The following is a 17,627-nucleotide window of genomic DNA, read 5'->3' on the forward strand; positions in this document are numbered from 1 at the left end:
CAAAACAAGACATGTTAATTAAAACATATACGGGATGAAAGTAGAGCTCGTGAACCCGATGCTCCAGTCTACAAATTGAATTTCATAAGTGTCATGTTTGAATTCACCTCCCAAAAATTGAATTTTGTGGCCGGTTTAGAAATGAATAATTCACAGCTTGAATGATGATCACTTATTTCTCTTCCACAATTTCTTAATTGCTGTTTCAATGGGATGCGTCCTGTCTCATCATGATGCCGCTTGAGCTTTTCCACAAAATGACATGATCAACTAATATGTGCAGAGAGAAAGAGAATAATTATTTACATCTTTTTTTTGGCCTTAGAGCTCAAGTTTCGATTGGAGATGGTTGATGAGTCACCTGTGCACTTGTGGCCTCCGGCTGGCCGGACTCTTGACCACTAAGATGACACTTTGGATGCTGTGAGCCTAACTTGCTATTTTTTTCTTCCCACCAGAAGATTTTACAAGCGCACATGACTCAGTGAATCACCAAGATAGTTTCACAGGGCTTCATTTAAACGTCTTGATTGTTCCTAATTCGCATGTGAACCGACTGCAGATGTGTGATTAATGCACAAAAGCCTCATCCGCTCTTATTAATGCCAAACCACTGCTGTGATTAAAAAAACTGAACATCAGATTCCTAATTATAAGATTTCCTCTAATTTCCATATAAAAGTGTTGGAAATACTTTGAGCAAAGAACTGTTGAAGACAATAATACATTTTTGGAGTAAAATGAATGACTCAAAAATTCATCCAGGTAAAATATAATTTCAAATAGAGGCACTTAATGCAACATTGATGTGACTTTAGAGAAGCAGAGAAGGTCCAAACTGACTATTTTTTTGGGAGATTATTATATCACAATTATAAATATTGCTAAGCAATTCAAAGTCCACAATGGTTGGATATCAGTTAGTTAAGAAACCTCCTACCAGCAATTCAAAATTTGTCCTCTGTAGTGGACCTGAATATCTCCACCCAGTGCATACGATTGAATTAACTCATTTTGGGCTCGATAGAGGACATCCAGAGCTTTCCAATGATACCAAATGTGTAGGGGTGGGGCTTCCCTCAGTGCAAGCACTTTTTTAGGGAAGAGGAAAAGTAAGTGTATAACACTTTTTATTGAACAAATTTAGGCTTTAAATGTTGTTCGCATGTTTTCTATAAGACTCTTAAGAACACGTTAAAGTATCGTTTGCATTATTTTAACTGTATTTGAGCCTAGCATTTAAGTTTAAAAAAATGTCCTCTGCAGTGGACACATCATAGCTTAAAAATAAAAACTTTTTTTTTCAAAAATGTCTTTTGCAGTATTCCAGTTACTTCACAAAGATTGGGGGAATATCAAAATAAACATGATTGGACAACATTTTTTTTTCCTGGTAGTCAGGAGGTTAACTTTTCCCTCGGGTGATAAATGTTTTGTCATAACTTTTAAAAATCTAACAGAAGTTTTCATGAGACACTGTATAACATGTAGAAATTATTACAATAGCACAATGAAGAAAGAAAAAAAAAAGGTATAACCAAACTTACTGGTATAGCCCCATTTGGCCCCTGAAAGAGACACACATGCAAATAAGACAACTCAGCTCCAATTTTTAAAAGGTTAAAATAAAGCAACATTCATTGGCCCCGAAAGCATCTTTACCGTGAGTCCCGAGCACTTGCAGTAATAGAGCGACGGATGTGAGGCTGAAACGCAGCATCTCGGTGCCCTCTGACTGACGTGGATCGGTCCGTGCAGCAAACCACAAGCCTCCACACCGCTTTTAAGCGCACGTCGTCTGTCATTGTAAGCCTCCGTTGACGTCACAGCCGCAACAACACCAACCCACTGTGTCTTCTTGTCAACACGCTCTGTGACAAGTCCGCAGCTTCCATGAAATCTTTGTCAAGTGGCTCCGGCCGAGTGTGCGTGTGCTTGCATGAGTGTGCGTTTGCAGTTTGACACCAGAGGGCTCTCTTGAGCTTGATTTAACACCATCCACTCTATTTCTATTTTATTGACTTTAGACTTTACGTTATACAAGTTCTAATTCAAAATCAGTTTTCAGGCTTCAAAATGCCATTACTATGTGTAAACAAACTGCCAATAATGATTTTCGGCATGAGAAAACAGAGAAGGGTAGTACTAGAAGAAGAAGTGTAATAAAGTAGGCTAACAGTTCGCTATCTGGCTAACTACTTACTATACATAACAGCGGCAAACTCTTGCCTTCATTTTTACTGTGATGAATGACTTCAGAGACACGTTATACAAGCATGCAATACAATCAGTTGTTCCTCTATTTGTGTCTAGAAACTGCGTATCGTTTCGTTTTAGTTCACAATTACTGATTCGGAGGCTCAGTCGATTTCTCGTGTTGACCGCAGAAGGATTTGTCATGGGAAATACAGAATGTGTACGATTTGAGAATGCCGGGAACGACCATTTTCCGAGCATCTCGAGGAAGAACAATCCCTCCCAGCCTTCACCACAAGATAATTGCTCAGGATAATCTTTTAGAGACATCCGAACATTTGGTCGACTTTGATTGCAAGCGAGGGAAAATGTTTAAATGTGGCCCCACTGTCAGTATAAAAATGTGCAAACTAGCAGATTAGCATTCCAGTCATTTTATACTCCAAGAAAGTCGGAAACCAAGCAGGTACATGGATTGGTGACCGCCTGAGAATATTAGACGCTGCCTACTTCATTGTCTTCGATCAGGGGTTAGCAACCTTAACTGTAAAAAGAGTCATTTTAGGGCAAATAAATAACAAAAAAATCTGTCTGGAGCTGCAAAAAGCTTTGAACATTATGATAAACGAAACAGTGTGGTAGTGTTAGTCTACTGTCCTGAGGGCCCAAGAGCCGCACCATAACAGAAAATATGTAGCAACCAGTACTTTGAGTTTCATTTTCTTCTAACATTCATCTTCCATTTTTGGATTTTGTGTGTGTATAATTTTCCAGATTTAGTTTTTTACACATTTTTGGATTTTTCTGTCTTTCTTTCAAATGTGTGACATGCTTAGCAATTTTTCTGAACATATTGTTATTATGGTCATTTCCTGACTCTCTTCTACCTTTTTTTTTTTTGGACGTTTTATGGCTATTTTTTTTTTATTTGTGTCTGCCTTTTTCTATCAACTTTCTGATTGTTTTGGGCAATTTTGCCCAAAAATTATTTTTATATTTTTTAAAAATATTTTTGTACATTTTGTGATTTCTTATTTTGTTTTTGAACATTTTATAGTTACTTTTTGGAGTTTTCTTTTCTGCCTTTTTTTTAAAATAAATTTTCGGACTTTTTGGGGGGCAATTTTGTGTCGATAATATGGTCATTTTCAGGATTTCTTCTATTGTTTTTGGACTTTTCTCCCTTTTTAAATGAAATTTCTGACTTTTTTTTTTTTTTTTTTTTTTTTTTTTTTTTAGCAATTTTGACTACATTATATGGTAATTTTCTGCTTTTCGTCTTCCTTTTTGGACATTTTATAGTCACTTTTCCGACATGTTTTGATATATATTTAAACTTTTTCATATACCTTTTGTCTCTCTTTTTCTGACAACTTATAAATTTACAAAAAACTGACATTTTTAAATATTTAATCATTCTTTTTTTTATTTCATTCAATAGTTAATTTAAATAATATTTTATCTTAAAAAATTAAAATATGTAATATATATATATATATATATATATATATATATATATATATATATATATATATATATATATATATATATATATATATATATATATATATATATATATATATGTATAAATTATTTCTACTATTTGGGACTAAAGAGCCACATGTGCCTCCAGAGCCTCAGGTTGCAGACCTAAGTCTTAGATCAATAACCAGTTTTCATACTTTCATTTGTCTATTTTCCGCTGCACTCAATTAATCCTGACATACTCTCTATTGTGTCCTTCATATCACTGTACTGTATTTATAGTGCTTCCTGTGCTTGAAGTTGTGCCTGTTATATACAGTATGTATAATAAATGCATTATCATAAATGTATGTTGTGGAATATCGTGGCTAGTGATAGGCTAGGCTTCAATCAGCTTTCAGCCTCTATTTGCTGCCACGTCAATGCCATCTGCCCAGCGCCTTCAGAATCAAATGTGCCAATCAGATTTGAGAAGGCCAGAGTGCTGGCCCTCCACGACATCCGCATGTTTCCTTCCTCTGACTGGTTGTTTAGAACAAAAAATGATTACTGGTACATCAACCTCAATGAGCAAAACACAACTGTAGCGATCTGCACACTCGCACGCATTGCTCCGCTATACCCGATCCCACGTTCATCCATTAACGTTAGTTTCGATTGAAGAGGTGTAAGTGATCCAAAGGTCAGCAAAGACAGCCCGCTCATTCTGCAGTTTACAACCAGGATTCAGTGGGTGAGAGACAGCTCAGAGAAAAGCTGCAAGATGAAGCACTTACTACTTTTTGCCATTTTCTGTGCTGTATTTCACCTTGGCCAGTCTGAAGTTCCAGGTAGGTCATTTTCCAATCTGTGTTAACGAGAAGAAAAAAAAAAAGTATTTAGTATCAAAAATATGTCAAGTGACAAGCAGATGGATGTTATTAAAAATATGTAGTTAATTTGTAAAAATAATAATAATGTATTCAAAGGTACAAAAATGTTGATTGATGAACGGACAAAAAAGGACTAAATTCACCAGTACCTGTATGTTTTCTCCACGTCAAGATATCATTCCATCTGACCTCATTTAAAACTTTGAAAGCAAATCCATCAAAATGTTGGAAAGGTTGCAGTTATCCATCCATTTTCTAGCGCTTCTCCTTATTAGGTTCACAGGTGAGCTGGAGTCTATCCCAGCTGGTACTTTCACAAAAAATATTAATGTATTTCGACATTGCTCCTGACTATGACTAACATAAGCTGATACAACAACTAACAATAGGATCATTGTGGGACGGATTTGAGACAGTATACAATGTACTTTGCATTGAAAATCAAGTGGGGTATGGTTTAAAAAAAAAAAAAAGTTATGATAGTATATGAAACCAATTCCCTTTTGAGGAACTATGAAGGGCAGAAAGTTTCAATAGCATAGGTGGTGTGTTTTATTGCCATCGTAAAAAAAAAAAAAGGGAGTGATGATGTTAAACATTTATAGCAACGGTTGCATGGATGATATCACAAGCATGTGCAATGGTCATGTTATCACTACTAGTACATGCCATCACGTAATACCATGGGTATTTTTTTTTTTTCTTTTAATCATCCAACAGATTTTTGCCACCAACCCGAGGATGAAGGTTCTGGGAAGAGCTTCATCATTTCTTTGCATTACGACGCCAACAACGACCAGTGCAGCCCGTTCATATACAAAGGCGAAGGAGGAAACGGCAATCGTTTCCTAAACGAACGGGAGTGCATGCACAACTGCTCGGCCAATATTGACAGCATCTACCCTAAGGATGGTGAGATTACATGGTGGCAACTTGGAATATGCAATGGTTAAAACTAATTTCACTGCCAGCCATTTTAATGCATTTTGTCATTTAAAAAAACAAAAAAAAAAACAACAAAAAAAACGACTTCTGGCACTGGGAAAAAAAATTGATTCTGTCAGCTGTTTCTCCCAGTGGACTCACAAAAGTGAGCTGATCTCATATCTAAAATTAGGCATTGATGCCATCTACTGGTGGCTGTGTGTCAGTAAAGTTGTTACCAAGTTTGAAATTTACAGTGGCGCAGAATCGCACACCCTCCAACCTATCCCTGTTGAAAAACACAATTGGCAATCAGTGTATACCAGTCAAAGGCAGAGAAAAGTAGACTCACCTGGTGTATATGGTTATTTTTTAAACAATAAACAATAGTTGGATAATCAGTTTTAAGATTTTGTGTCTGTAATAATTTTAATTTGAGCAAGTTTCTGTGTCCTACTAGCCTGCTGATAATATTTAACTCATTCACTGCCATTGACGGCTAAAGACGTCAAATATCTATTTTTCCTATGCTGGCAGTGAATGAGTTAATGACCTCATTTACCACCTTGATGTGGCCTATTAGTAAACCATAAAAATGAATTGATTGCTAAATTAATGTTGGTCAAAACTGTGCAAAAAGAAAATTAAAAATCTATCTTTAAAATTCTGAATTGTGCCCAGTGAATCTACAGAGAACACTTCAGTGCTGTGCAGTTAGGTAGACAATACGCCACCTGGTGGTAAAAAGTGGAACGACAGACTGCATGCCAATGAAACTACTTTGAACACATGACCACATTTATCATCATCATCATTATCAGAGAAAGTGACAGATTTCAAATAATTACAGTTTAATGTTTTTTTTTCTCCCCCTCCTAGCAAAGGCAGCTTGCCTCTTGAAACATCTCAAAGGTGGATGTAACGGAAAGTTTCTGAGATTTTACTATGATGCGGTTCATCAGAAGTGCAAAAAATTCCACTGGACAGGCTGCCACGGAAACGGAAACCGATTTTTTGACCCTGACAGCTGCAACGCCACCTGTGCAGGTATTCACGGTGAGTGTAAATCTCCTCCCCAATCCTGCTTATAGACGTACGCTTAATTTCAAGCAGATCTAATCGTTTTCACCTGTATTCTTAGATAACCGGGAGGAAGAGGAGGAGGACGAACCAGACACGCCAATCGGTAGATAAAAACAGTAAACTACATAAACCTCAGACCAGACATGGGAACATTCAATTGTGGCTACTATATAGGTATAATGTGCATATTTCATGGCCACAAATTAGTATTTTGCGCCAATATTGAGGCCACAATTGAATTCTGTTATGTCTGGGCCACCCTAGTAAACAATCCGATTTAAAATACATGATACAGTTGGTTTTACTCACTTGATGATCATCTTCAACAGCAATCATCTGTGGAGTTTTGATTGCGCTCGTCGTCGTATCCATCATCATCACGATCATCGTCTTGACTGTTCAGTCTAAGTAAGAGCAAAGTTTTCACTGGGGGGAAAAAAAATACAAGAACCTGGTTATTTGATTATGTGTCTCCTTAAAACCTCTTACTGTGCTCTTTCTGTAGGAAAAAGCAGAAGAGGGTGCCGGTGAAAAGTAGAGACGGACAGCCTGAAGCTCCTCTCAGGGAGCAGAGTCTTGAAATGGCATAGCCCAAAAAAAGTGTTTTAAAGTGTTGAGACCATACTTGTGTGTCTAACTTCAACTGCACATCTCGGATCTTGATAAAGGTGCAAATGTATTGCGACAATATGGCATCTATGGAAGCATCCACCCCCACAATAATAAAGGCAACATCTGATTATCGTTAACAGTTCTGCACACTATTGAGTGACATTGTAGTTCAACACTCTTCAGTAACAAATTTGGACTTTTTCTGTATTGTAGAGTAGTAAGTCATCTCATTTTTTATTTTTTTTTTATTTTTTATAAGCACTGTACATCTAATGGGTTGTTTGTCAGCAATAATCTAAAAGCTGTGCACCATGAAATTAATCAGAATTTTAACTACTTTATGAGTTATTCAAATAATTCTACAGGTACTTTTGCTAGCGTTCCTTGTTTAGGTTTGCTTTTCAATGCATGTCAACGCCAACATGCAGTAAGTGAACTACTGTTGTACACACGCTATGTACTGTGCCATATTTTACATGTAAATGCATAATATTGAACGTAAGCTTATGGCAGTAAATAAGCGTTGAACTACTGTAACGCTTAATCTTCAAAAGCATGTTTTTACAATAAAACACCTCCAATTCATACAAGCGTTTTAATTTTAACAAGTAGTGATATGAAACGTAGTTATCCTTCATCTAGTAGTCATGTTTCAGACAAGTTGAGTCTTTTGGAACACATGGCTACAGCATTAGCATAGTAGCGTTCACTCATTTACTCTATGCGAAGACACTGACCATGTTAATGATTTCTCACAATAATTATAGTAAATATCACAATGCAAAACTCTATACATATATCTACATGTATGTTCACATGGTCACTTATACAGCATTCCTAGAAATTCACAATGTCCCATCACAGTGACCTAGTTTTGAAACATGGGCTACTCGTGCAGTCGTTGAGGGATACCTGGTTCTCACTGCGACCATGTTGGTGTGGTGACCCTTGCTCTGAATTGTCAACAGGTGTGACATGAACATGATGTTGCGTGAACGCTTATCCTGCAGTTGGCGGGCGACCAGTCCAGGGTGTACCATCCCTCTCACATCAGCTGTGATAAGAAGGATCCAGCTTGAGCATTATCCTAAGAGGACAATAAAAAAAAAAGAAAATAAATGAATGGATTATGATAACAATAATAATGGAGGCTAAAACAACAGATTTACCTTTCAACGGGCTTTAAATTGTGTGGTAGTTTTGAGTCAAGATAATTCCCCACTAACAGCCTGTTTGTCGTCTTTGAGGAGGCGTTCTCAACTGCGCATGCGTGTCAGGCAGCCCATAATGGAAACTACACATTTCAGCTTCGAAATAGATACACAAATTCCAAATTTAAAAAAAATCCGATAAAAAATTGTTTAAAATATATATTGTGAATTTTCTAGCATATTGTGTTTGTTTTTAAATCTCATCATTCGTCACCTGCGGCGCTAGAAGACCGGCCGGCAAATGTACGTCACTTCCTGGGTTGTTTCCATTTGTGTAGGGTGACCGCTCTCTGTTACCAAGTGTGTTATTCACCAATAACTACCTTTACATTTATGCCTCATAACATATATGGGTGTAAACAACGTTTTTGGGTAATTCGTGTCACCCATCGCACCCAGTGACTCTAGTGGCAAACGACGTTTTAACGTTTTGTTGCAAAAAAGGGAGGAAAACGTGCAGAAGTAGTTTACCGGTGGCGGCTAACGTGAGCTAGCTAGTTGATGTTAATTGGCTAACTATTGTTAGCTGACCTTTTCGTTCTATGTGTGCTGCGGTCGCTGTGTCCGTTCGCTACTTTATGACGCCCTCTCCGGAGATTTAACACGATGGAGTGCCTTCATTTGGGCTCGAACGTGAGCTTTCCCGGCGACTCCTCCAGGCTGCCTAACGGCGCTCCTTCGTCCTGGTGCTGCAGCGGTGAGTGACCATACACCGGCCGATCGGGCTCAATTTTAAAGGCAGCACCATACAACATAGTGGCGATTTGTTGAAACTGTACATATTACCTGTGCACAAGAAACAATTCACCTTCTGTCTTGTCTAGTTTGCAGATCGAATAAAAGTCCGTGGCTTTGCCTCACCTGCCTGGTGGTCCACTGTGGACGGTAAGTTGTGTCATCACTCTTACTAGACAATTACATAATTATTTAGTCCCTCAGACAGGGAAAAACATTGTATCACTTTTCAGAATAGTATCTCTCCAAGAACTAGTTGCTCTCTTATGTTTTGTGTCTTCTGAGTCATACAGACTGGGCTCAATGTTTCTTTTGTAATGTTTTTGCTTGAGAATTAATAGTTGTACCCCACCAGATATGTGAACGGGCATGCAAAGAAGCACTTTGAAGATAGTCAAGTGTCAAGAAGTAACCAAAAGAAGGCTGACAAACAGGAGAAAGAGAAAACTCAACATTCGGTTTGCATGGATTCTGGCAACTACAGTGTGTTCTGGTGAGTCAAGTCTTGATTTAACAGATTAATAATTTCCCTACTTACTTACCATAAAATATTTTTACACCAAGTTGAATATGTGCTGTCAAAGCTGTTTTATAGTTACAGATGTGATGAATTTGTTGTCAATGACACCAAACTTGGTCACGTGCAAAAAGTGCGGGAATATCTCCAGAGCTTAGAAAAGTAAGTGTCTCTCACCTCAAGGGATATTTCTCCATCTTTGCAATGTTACACAAGAACGTGCACTCTCAACTAAAACAAATATTTTTCCCCCTTAACACAGCTCAGCCTTGACTGGTGACAGACAGAGGAAAAGAAAACTTCAAGACGGTCAAGCCCCAGACAAGAAAATGCTGAAAGAGAATGTAAGACAGCAAAAATGTAGATAATAATAACTAGCGTTAAAATTACAAGCTTATGCTGCTCATTGTCATTGTATACGGGATATGATTGAACTGACAAAATGTTTTGAGGTTATCAATGGTGCTCAACTAGTTTGTGCAGTGGCGGAATATGTTGTCACACTCACAGCACGACTGCTTTATGTTCCAAATTTGTCTCTGGCTTATCTCTGAACCTTCAACTTTAAAAGCTTTACAATTTGGCCGTCACTGTCTGTAAATGCTAAAAGCTGATCTGTGTTTTAATTTGGTAATGTGCTCTTGCATGTCACCCTGTACTTGTTAGGACGGGGCCGCTTTGGGAGCTACGGGCCTGCGTAACCTTGGCAACACATGTTTTATGAATGCCATTCTGCAGTCGCTCAGGTGAGTGTTTCAATGACAATGAGAATTGCAAGCAAAAAAAAACAAAACAATTTTACGTTAATTATGTGAAGTATTAAAGCTCAAAAAGTGTCACATTTCCCTTGCAGCAACATCGAGCAGTTCAGCTGTTATTTCAAGGGCTTGCCGGCAGTGGCGTTACGCAGCGGTAAGACGGCCGGAAGGAGGATGTACCACACTCGCAGCCAAGGGGACAGCAGTGTGTAAGGTCCTCGTCTGGCAGGAGTAATTAGCAGAGTGCATGCGTCTGAAAACAATGTTAGTGCACTTAAAGATGCTTGAATTAAGGAACCGTATTGGAAATGTTGCGTCTGTTATCTTTCTTCTTCCTGAATTCAGTGAGATATAGCATTAAGCAGTTTATCTTAAATGAAGAATCTTTTTTCCAAAGTCAATTTTACCACAATCGACTCGAGTGAGTCATATGTAGAAGGAGGTAATGGCGGCAGCATGACGGTTTGCTTTATGTGAATTCAACAGTTCACTGGTGGAGGAGTTACGAAAGACATTCTGTTCCCTCTGGCAAGGAAACCAGACTGCCTTCAGTCCAGACTCCTTATTTTATGCAGTGTGGAAAATCATGCCCAGTTTCAGGTATGTTAAAAAAAAAAAAAAAGTTTCTACTAGAGGTGTCAAAATTTATCGATTAATCAATTAGCAAATTAATCGACAACTATTTTAATAATCAAGTAAGTGTTTGGAGCAATTTTTTTTAATTGAAAATTGTCCAAACGAACTGATTTCAGCATCTCAGCAGTCATTAATCACTAATTTCTGTAGTCTTAATCAGTTTGATGAGTACATAAATCTCCCACCCTTTTTTTTTTTTTCAATTACTATACGAATACGAAATAAACAATCACTTGATAATAAACAGTTATCGGGGGGAAAATGCTTTTTAAAACACTTGAATGCAAAAATAAAATTGTATTCAATTAATCGAATAATCGATTCTAAAAATAATCAATAGTGACACCACTAGTTTCTAGGGATGTAACGATAGCCAAACATCACAATACGATAATTAGCACAATATTGTTGGGAGGTTGACGATACAAAAAATGTCAGAATATTGTGGAAAAAAAAAAAATGAATGAGCTCATACTAAAAAAAAATAATAAAAAAAGAAACACACAATAGTGTGCTTTTGTATATTGCAGCAATGAAAAATATAAAAATATACATATATATATAAAAAATTGATAAATATATTTATGAAAATATTATATATATATATATATATATATATATATATATACATATATATATATATATATATATATATATATATATATATATATATATATATATATATATTGAGGCACTTACTTGCTAATGCAAGAACACATTGAGTTCCTCCACATATTGACTCGGTTCACAAGCATATAATATATATTATCTGACAATTAGCGTGGATTTTAAACATAGAAGGGCTAAATCATCCCTTGTGAAAATTAAACTGCACTAAAAAACTAGCCATCAGAGGGTGCTAGAACTGCACAAATGGAAATCAACCCGACTTTTTTTTTTTTAACAGATGTGCTGTTTTTACTGTCGTGACCATGACGACGACAATATATTGTGGTAGTTTTAATTTTGCGATATTACGATGTCGCCGTTATCATTACATCCCTACTAGCTTCTACTTGTTCAATTCCAAACAGTTTGACATCTCCTGTGTTTCCGGCCATCTAGAGGCTACCAGCAGCAGGACGCCCACGAGTTCATGCGCTACCTGTTGGACCACCTGCACAGGGAGCTCCAGCACAGTCAGAACGGGGCAGCAGAGCAGAGCTCGCCTCGGGATGGCTTCCGACTATCTAGCGCGGATGACAAAAGCTGCTTGTAGGTTGACAATAGTTTGTGTTTTATGCTAATTTTTATGTGAAAAAAGAGCTATTGTCTCCTAGGTCCATTGTGGTTTCCCACCGACGAGACAATTATTTTATACAGGTTTGCCATATAATTTATGCTCACTCTTCTATAAAAAGACAGTCTTATCCTTTAGAAGCACAGTACACAATTACATCCAGAACTACTTTTGACTTTAACATTCCAATGTCCTTGTGCACTGCATGTTTTGTACGCATGTATTGATGTCATGTGTTGGTCTTCCTGCAGGAATGGCACTCCCAGCGTCGTCACATCTATTTTTGGTGGCATCCTTGAGAATGAAGTCAACTGTTTGATATGTGGGACCGAATCACGGAAGTTTGATCCATTTCTTGGTAAGACTGACACCACCACATGGGTATGTAACGATATCCAAACATCACGATACGATATTATCACGATATGAGGGTCACGATGCGATAATTATCACGATATTGTGGGGGCGTTGGCGATATTTAAAAAAGATCACAATATTGTTAAAAAAAAAAAATAAAAAAAAAAAAAAAAAAAAAAAAAAAAAGCTCATACTAAAAAACTAAAAAAAACCCCACAATATTATGCTTTTTATGCCACTAGAGGGTGCTAGAACCGCAAAAATGGAAATCAACCTTTTTTTTTTTTAACAGATGTGTTCCTTTTAAATGTTGTGAACTTGACGACGATATTGTGGTAGTTTTAATATCACAATATCATAATATTGCCCTTATCGTGACATCCATACCACCAGTGTTTACTCTTAGACGATGGTCAAATATTTGAATGAAAAACAGTAACAGAACACAGTAAAAGAAAAAAAAAACCTTTATTTTTCTCCTGTGACTGTCTTGCACACTGAAGTCATTGCTCCCAAGAATAAAAAAAAAAAAACTAACAAAAAAACAACAACTATCATTCAAGATGCACAACTTACATTCCACATTTCTCTCACTTAGATCTTTCTCTGGACATTCCCAGTCGGTTCAGACAGAAGAGGAGTAAAGATCAAGAGCCAGGGCCGACGTGCACGTTGCGTGGTAAGATATCGGTCTGCTCTATCAGATGTGGTCTGTGGGGAATGTAAAGCCAAATTGATGTTTCAGAATGCCTACGAAGCTTCACTGACCTGGAAGAGCTGGATGAAACCGAGCTGTACTATTGTCACAAATGCAAAAAACGACAGAAATCCACCAAGAAGTTCTGGATCCAAAAGCTTCCAAAGGTAAAAGAAGAGTCACTATTATGAATAAGCCTCTTACCAGAATAAATTAGTACCGTGAATTAAAATATTTCATGTCAACTACTGTGGTAAAATAATTTGCATTCTAAAGTTCCAATTGAATGTTTTGTTTCCAAATGCAGGTTTTGTGCCTGCACTTGAAAAGGTTCCACTGGACTGCCTTTTTGAGAAATAAAGTGGACACTTATGTGGAATTTCCACTGAAAGACTTGGACATGAAGGGCTACTTACTTGAGGTAAGCTTGTACCTCATTGTAGGCTTTCTTTGTGCCCAAGTACAAACTCCAGCAGGCTCCTATAGTTGTCAGCCTTTACAAACAGAAAGAAAGGCACGTTTATTCAGACGGCCTCTATAGAAAATGTCTAAGTGGAATCCTTCTGAGCGCTAGGACAACAAAAAACATGTAATATGCAGGTTGGTATGAAGGAGTCAGGAAAATCTTATTCCCAAGGGGAGCAGACTACTGACCTAAAAGTGTGAAGGAAGCCTGTTGACCGCCGTTGCTGCTTGGGATTTGGGGTGTCTTGGGAAAAAAACGTCACTTTGGGGCCCCGAACGCTGAGTGGACCCTGATTAATTTTCCACCTAAAAAATAAAAAATAAATAAAAGCTTATTGTTATTTTTTTAAATGGACCAAAAACAAGTCTTTTAAAAAAAAATCCTGAAATATTCTATACATTTTTCTGGAGGTTAAATGTTTTTTGTTAGCTGTAATTGACTGGCTGCAAGCTGTAGGTGGCGCCACACTATAATAAATGTGCTATTTGAAAACCTGCACGTGTGAGAAGGGCAGAGATGGAAAAAGTACCGACTTGCTCTATTTGAGTAAAAGTACAATTACTTGTGTAAAAAAAACTTTGGTAAAAGTACTCACTCAAATAATTACTCAAGTAAAAGTAAAAAAAAAAGTACAGGCTCTGAAATGTACGAGTAGGAGTAAAAATACTCAAAAGTACAAGCTTCGTTACTTGCCATCTCTGCAGAAGGCACAGGCAACCCTGATGATTATGGTAACCTCCTAAAGCATCCTCTCATCTGTACTCAAATTCTTGACAGGTGTGTATGGCACCTCATAGGCCCTCCCACCACAAACTGGTCCGGTCCTGTCCACGATCCTCTCCCACTCCACATAATATCAATCTAATCTGACTCAATGTCATTGTTGTCATCGTGTTACTATTTTCTATTATTTTTGTGGTCTGTTCTCTTTTTAATCACTGTCCAACTGCATTGCCAATAAATATCCATCACAATACAAATAACCGCAGATGGTGAGAGACCAAGCAGCCAAAAAATAAAAAAAATAGATGGCTAGAAATTTTAGCTCGTATGGGAGATATATTCATCAACAACCGAGCAACAACAAAGCAATATATGACGGCATGAAAACAGGAAGAAAAAAAAAAAAAAACACTCACCTTGCTTGTATCTTCTTCAGCCACAGAGTTTGTTAGCGGAGAACTGTCTGTATGACCTGGCGGCCATTGTAGTACATCATGGGTCTGGGTAAGTAGAACATTTTTTTTTTTAAATACTTTCATCTCATGTCAGAAACAACCACATTTAAAGCCTTGCCGTCACAAGCTCCACTTAAAGCTATTAACGTTACTTGGTCGTGACGCTGTTCTATCAGAGACCTCTAAGGGGCAGTGTTGAGCCAGACGTGGCCAAGCCCCTCAATCACAGCCTTATGGCCGACTGCAAAATGTGACCTAACCCACAGTGTGTGTCTGCAGGGTGGGATCGGGCCACTACACGGCCTACGGCAGCCACGAGGGGCGCTGGTATCACTTCAACGATAGCACGGTGACGCTCGCCAGTGAGGAAACGCTGAGGAAGGCCAAGGCGTACATCCTCTTCTACACGGAGAGGACCAATCAAGGGATGGCGGCGGCGGACATGTGTTCTGCAGGGGTGGACGCGAAAGGGGTTCTGGGTGACCGGTCGACGCCGGATAGGTCACCGGTAGAGGAATCCTGTCCAGACAGAACGGGATCGGCCGAGACTTCTGCAAGTGGGGATGACGTTCAAACTTTGACGCAATGAATCAGATTGTATTATGTTCTTCACCTCACAACCCTCACGACAGTTTTTTTTTCTTTTTTTTAGGATCCTTATGACATCATCACAGGGTGGTCAGATGTCGATTAAGTTTGGTGATTTTTTTTTTTTTTTTTTTTTTTTTAATGCAAATGTTTCACATTGTTTAGCTTTGGAAAACATTTGTTGGCCAAACCGGCTCAGACTGACAAATAACTTTTAGTCAGACACTGCCATCACACAATAGTTTGGATTCTACCTTAATTTGATGCCTTGTCATGTTCTCACCTGCTCACAACGGTATACACATACTGATTTTTAAACTTGTAACCAGTTTTCAAAACGTGACAGACCCCACACAAGGAAATTTACAATTTTTGAGCAAATTTGACAGGAAAAATCCAGCATCCAACAATCAGATCTTTCTTAAATTTGACCTGAAGGTAGAAAATATGGCCTGATTATTGATATGTGAGAAACATGCTTTACTCATGTGGGACATTGTACCCTTTTTTTATTCAAACATTTTCATGACTGACAAAAATCGCTCATTCATCATGGCCAGAAAGAGTTATTTTCTTTTTTCTTTTTTACAGCATAATGAAAAATAAATGTAAATGTTATTTGTTGGCGAAACAGCTCAGTGGATATTTATAATGTCTAACCATTGAGCCTAAGTAATTACCACATTTTCTCCCAGAATCGGGTAAATAACTTGAAGACAGCATTTTTTTTTTTTTTTTAAATCATTGATTTAAATAAATCAAAAATGTAAAACCACAGCTTGTCTGATTGTGAAAATAATCATTGGTGCATCATCTTAACTGAAGAAGACACAGGTGTGCATACTAATGCAATCCTGTTTCACTCATCTGTCAGAAATTTGAATGAGGCGAGCTCATTCTGTTTCGCTGAGGTGTGGAAGTCCTCCTTGAATTGGCTACTGGGAATTAGAAGCAGCCTTCAATGTTCAAGAGCAACATGGCTGACCCTTTGTTGTGCATCTTTTTTGCTAAAAACAAAAACAAGCCGCTGAGCTCACGTGGCTCACGACTCTCTAAAAGTCTTTTTTTTTTTTCTCTCTCTCTCTCTCTATCTCTGACGCAGTGAGGATATATGCTCAGCACTAATGAGCACGTATTGAACTGTTTTCTTCCCTTCACTGGTAAAAGGACATTGTGGCACAGTGAGTCACGATCCAGAATGTATTCCCGGCACTCATGTTGCACAATGTCCTCAGAGTGTGTGCGTGCGTGTGTTTTGAACTGATAGAGAGGAGAACAGGACATGACTGGCAAGCGTAGTTTATGATGATGATGACTTGGCCATATTGGCATGTCCTCTGCATTGCCATTAAGCAATTTTTAAAAATTCACTGGGTCACAGATTCATCTTGAGAGAAAGCGCCGCTGAGTAACCAAACGTGACGTTCTCTCACATCATACGATGTCATTGTCTTGAGTACAATACAGGGAAGTTGGGAAACTGACATGGGTCAGCTTGTACTGTACTCCCTTTTTTGCAGTCCCACGTTTACAGCACTTACATCATATACTGCACTCACAATTATATTGGTCCAAGTATCAAATGTATAGTCTAATGTTTACCATTTATCTCTTTAGACCTACCTGCATATTCCCTCTCACGCAATACCTTAAAATAGTTTCAGATAGATAGGTCCATACATTTGGCTCCATATCAAATTTACATATGAAGAAAATGTACATCTGCATGTAAAAGAAGACAGAGAATAATACATACATTTTATGTTCCAAATGGGTGGCAAAGTATGATCCATGGGCCACATACAGCCCAGTCTGTTCTTTAATCTGGCCCAAGGAGCATTTCCTTTATCAAAAGCCGTAACATTAAAGCTAGCCTAATAGGTTAATTGCCAAGTCATTTTTGGAAAAACAGAGAAGCCCCTCCCCAACCACCAACAAATTCAACAAACAAAAGAGTGCAGTTCCCTCAATTCAAACCTGCAGCTTATTACAAATGGGACGACCAAGAATCTGCACAGACATAAATATTAAACATAATTTTGGTGCATTGTTTTTTGTTTTTTTTACTGACA

At 37.9% G+C, this 17,627-nt stretch overlaps 3 protein-coding genes across 9 annotated transcripts in view; 2 read left to right on the forward strand and 1 right to left on the reverse strand.

Moving 5' to 3' along the window:
• Positions 1 to 17,627, reverse strand: part of ca12 (carbonic anhydrase XII) — an 85,485-nt gene that overhangs the window by 10,487 nt on the left and 57,371 nt on the right. Inside the window, exons 10-19 of one of the 6 annotated variants that reach the window (XM_077516817.1) lie at positions 14,929 to 15,012; positions 13,978 to 14,094; positions 13,740 to 13,817; positions 13,203 to 13,337; positions 8,342 to 8,479; positions 8,085 to 8,259; positions 6,870 to 6,986; positions 4,458 to 4,528; positions 1,663 to 1,871; positions 1,548 to 1,568 (exon numbers count right to left, since the gene is read on the reverse strand). In XM_077516817.1, coding sequence (XP_077372943.1) covers positions 1,548 to 1,568; positions 1,663 to 1,720 — 79 coding nt within the window. In that variant the 5' untranslated portion in view covers positions 1,721 to 1,871; positions 4,458 to 4,528; positions 6,870 to 6,986; ... (4 more) ...; positions 13,978 to 14,094; positions 14,929 to 15,012. Of the gene's footprint in view, positions 1 to 1,547; positions 1,569 to 1,662; positions 3,704 to 4,457; positions 4,529 to 6,869; positions 6,987 to 8,084; positions 8,260 to 8,341; positions 8,480 to 8,914; positions 9,073 to 9,169; positions 9,284 to 13,202; positions 13,338 to 13,739; positions 13,818 to 13,977; positions 14,095 to 14,928; positions 15,013 to 17,627 lie in introns of those variants that run through there. The other 5 variants (XM_077516818.1, XM_077516819.1, XM_077516820.1 and 2 more) reach the window with 5 other exon arrangements.
• On the forward strand, positions 4,445 to 7,175 carry LOC144016120 (inter-alpha-trypsin inhibitor). The gene is made up of 6 exons (XM_077516831.1): positions 4,445 to 4,511; positions 5,274 to 5,465; positions 6,357 to 6,533; positions 6,619 to 6,663; positions 6,890 to 6,968; positions 7,066 to 7,175. Exons 1-6 carry the CDS (start codon positions 4,445 to 4,447, stop codon positions 7,148 to 7,150), a joined length of 645 nt encoding a protein of 214 aa, XP_077372957.1. The 3' UTR covers positions 7,151 to 7,175.
• Positions 8,641 to 16,585, forward strand: usp3 (ubiquitin specific peptidase 3). 2 transcript variants are annotated; one of them, XM_077516816.1, is made up of 16 exons: positions 8,641 to 9,080; positions 9,208 to 9,268; positions 9,474 to 9,611; positions 9,714 to 9,797; positions 9,898 to 9,979; positions 10,302 to 10,381; positions 10,489 to 10,602; positions 10,880 to 10,993; positions 12,095 to 12,244; positions 12,521 to 12,627; positions 13,225 to 13,305; positions 13,372 to 13,490; positions 13,631 to 13,744; positions 14,949 to 15,016; positions 15,247 to 15,524; positions 15,620 to 16,585. In XM_077516816.1, exons 1-16 carry the CDS (start codon positions 8,990 to 8,992, stop codon positions 15,628 to 15,630), a joined length of 1,692 nt encoding a protein of 563 aa, XP_077372942.1. In that variant the 5' UTR covers positions 8,641 to 8,989; the 3' UTR covers positions 15,631 to 16,585. The 2 variants fall into 2 exon arrangements, with proteins under 2 accessions (XP_077372942.1, XP_077372940.1); XM_077516814.1 differs by having other exon boundaries at positions 15,247 to 16,583.

Source organism: Festucalex cinctus, chromosome 3 (genome assembly GCF_051991245.1).
Source record: "Festucalex cinctus isolate MCC-2025b chromosome 3, RoL_Fcin_1.0, whole genome shotgun sequence".
Lineage (NCBI taxonomy): Eukaryota > Metazoa > Chordata > Actinopteri > Syngnathiformes > Syngnathidae > Festucalex > Festucalex cinctus.

What these genes read in the sequence shown, in the direction of transcription:
- LOC144016120 (XM_077516831.1), top strand. Translation starts at nt 4,445, where the DNA reads ATGAAGCACTTACTACTTTTTGCCATTTTCTGTGCTGTATTTCACCTT. An exon ending in TGGCCAGTCTGAAGTTCCAG is followed by an intron (nt 4,512 to 5,273) that starts GTAGGTCATTTT and finishes ATCATCCAACAG; the next exon opens with ATTTTTGCCACCAACCCGAG. An exon ending in CGAACCAGACACGCCAATCG is followed by an intron (nt 6,664 to 6,889) that starts GTAGATAAAAAC and finishes CATCTTCAACAG; the next exon opens with CAATCATCTGTGGAGTTTTG.
- usp3 (XM_077516814.1), top strand. Translation starts at nt 8,990, where the DNA reads ATGGAGTGCCTTCATTTGGGCTCGAACGTGAGCTTTCCCGGCGACTCC. An exon ending in CTGGTGGTCCACTGTGGACG is followed by an intron (nt 9,269 to 9,473) that starts GTAAGTTGTGTC and finishes GTACCCCACCAG; the next exon opens with ATATGTGAACGGGCATGCAA. An exon ending in TGAAGGGCTACTTACTTGAG is followed by an intron (nt 13,745 to 14,948) that starts GTAAGCTTGTAC and finishes TATCTTCTTCAG; the next exon opens with CCACAGAGTTTGTTAGCGGA.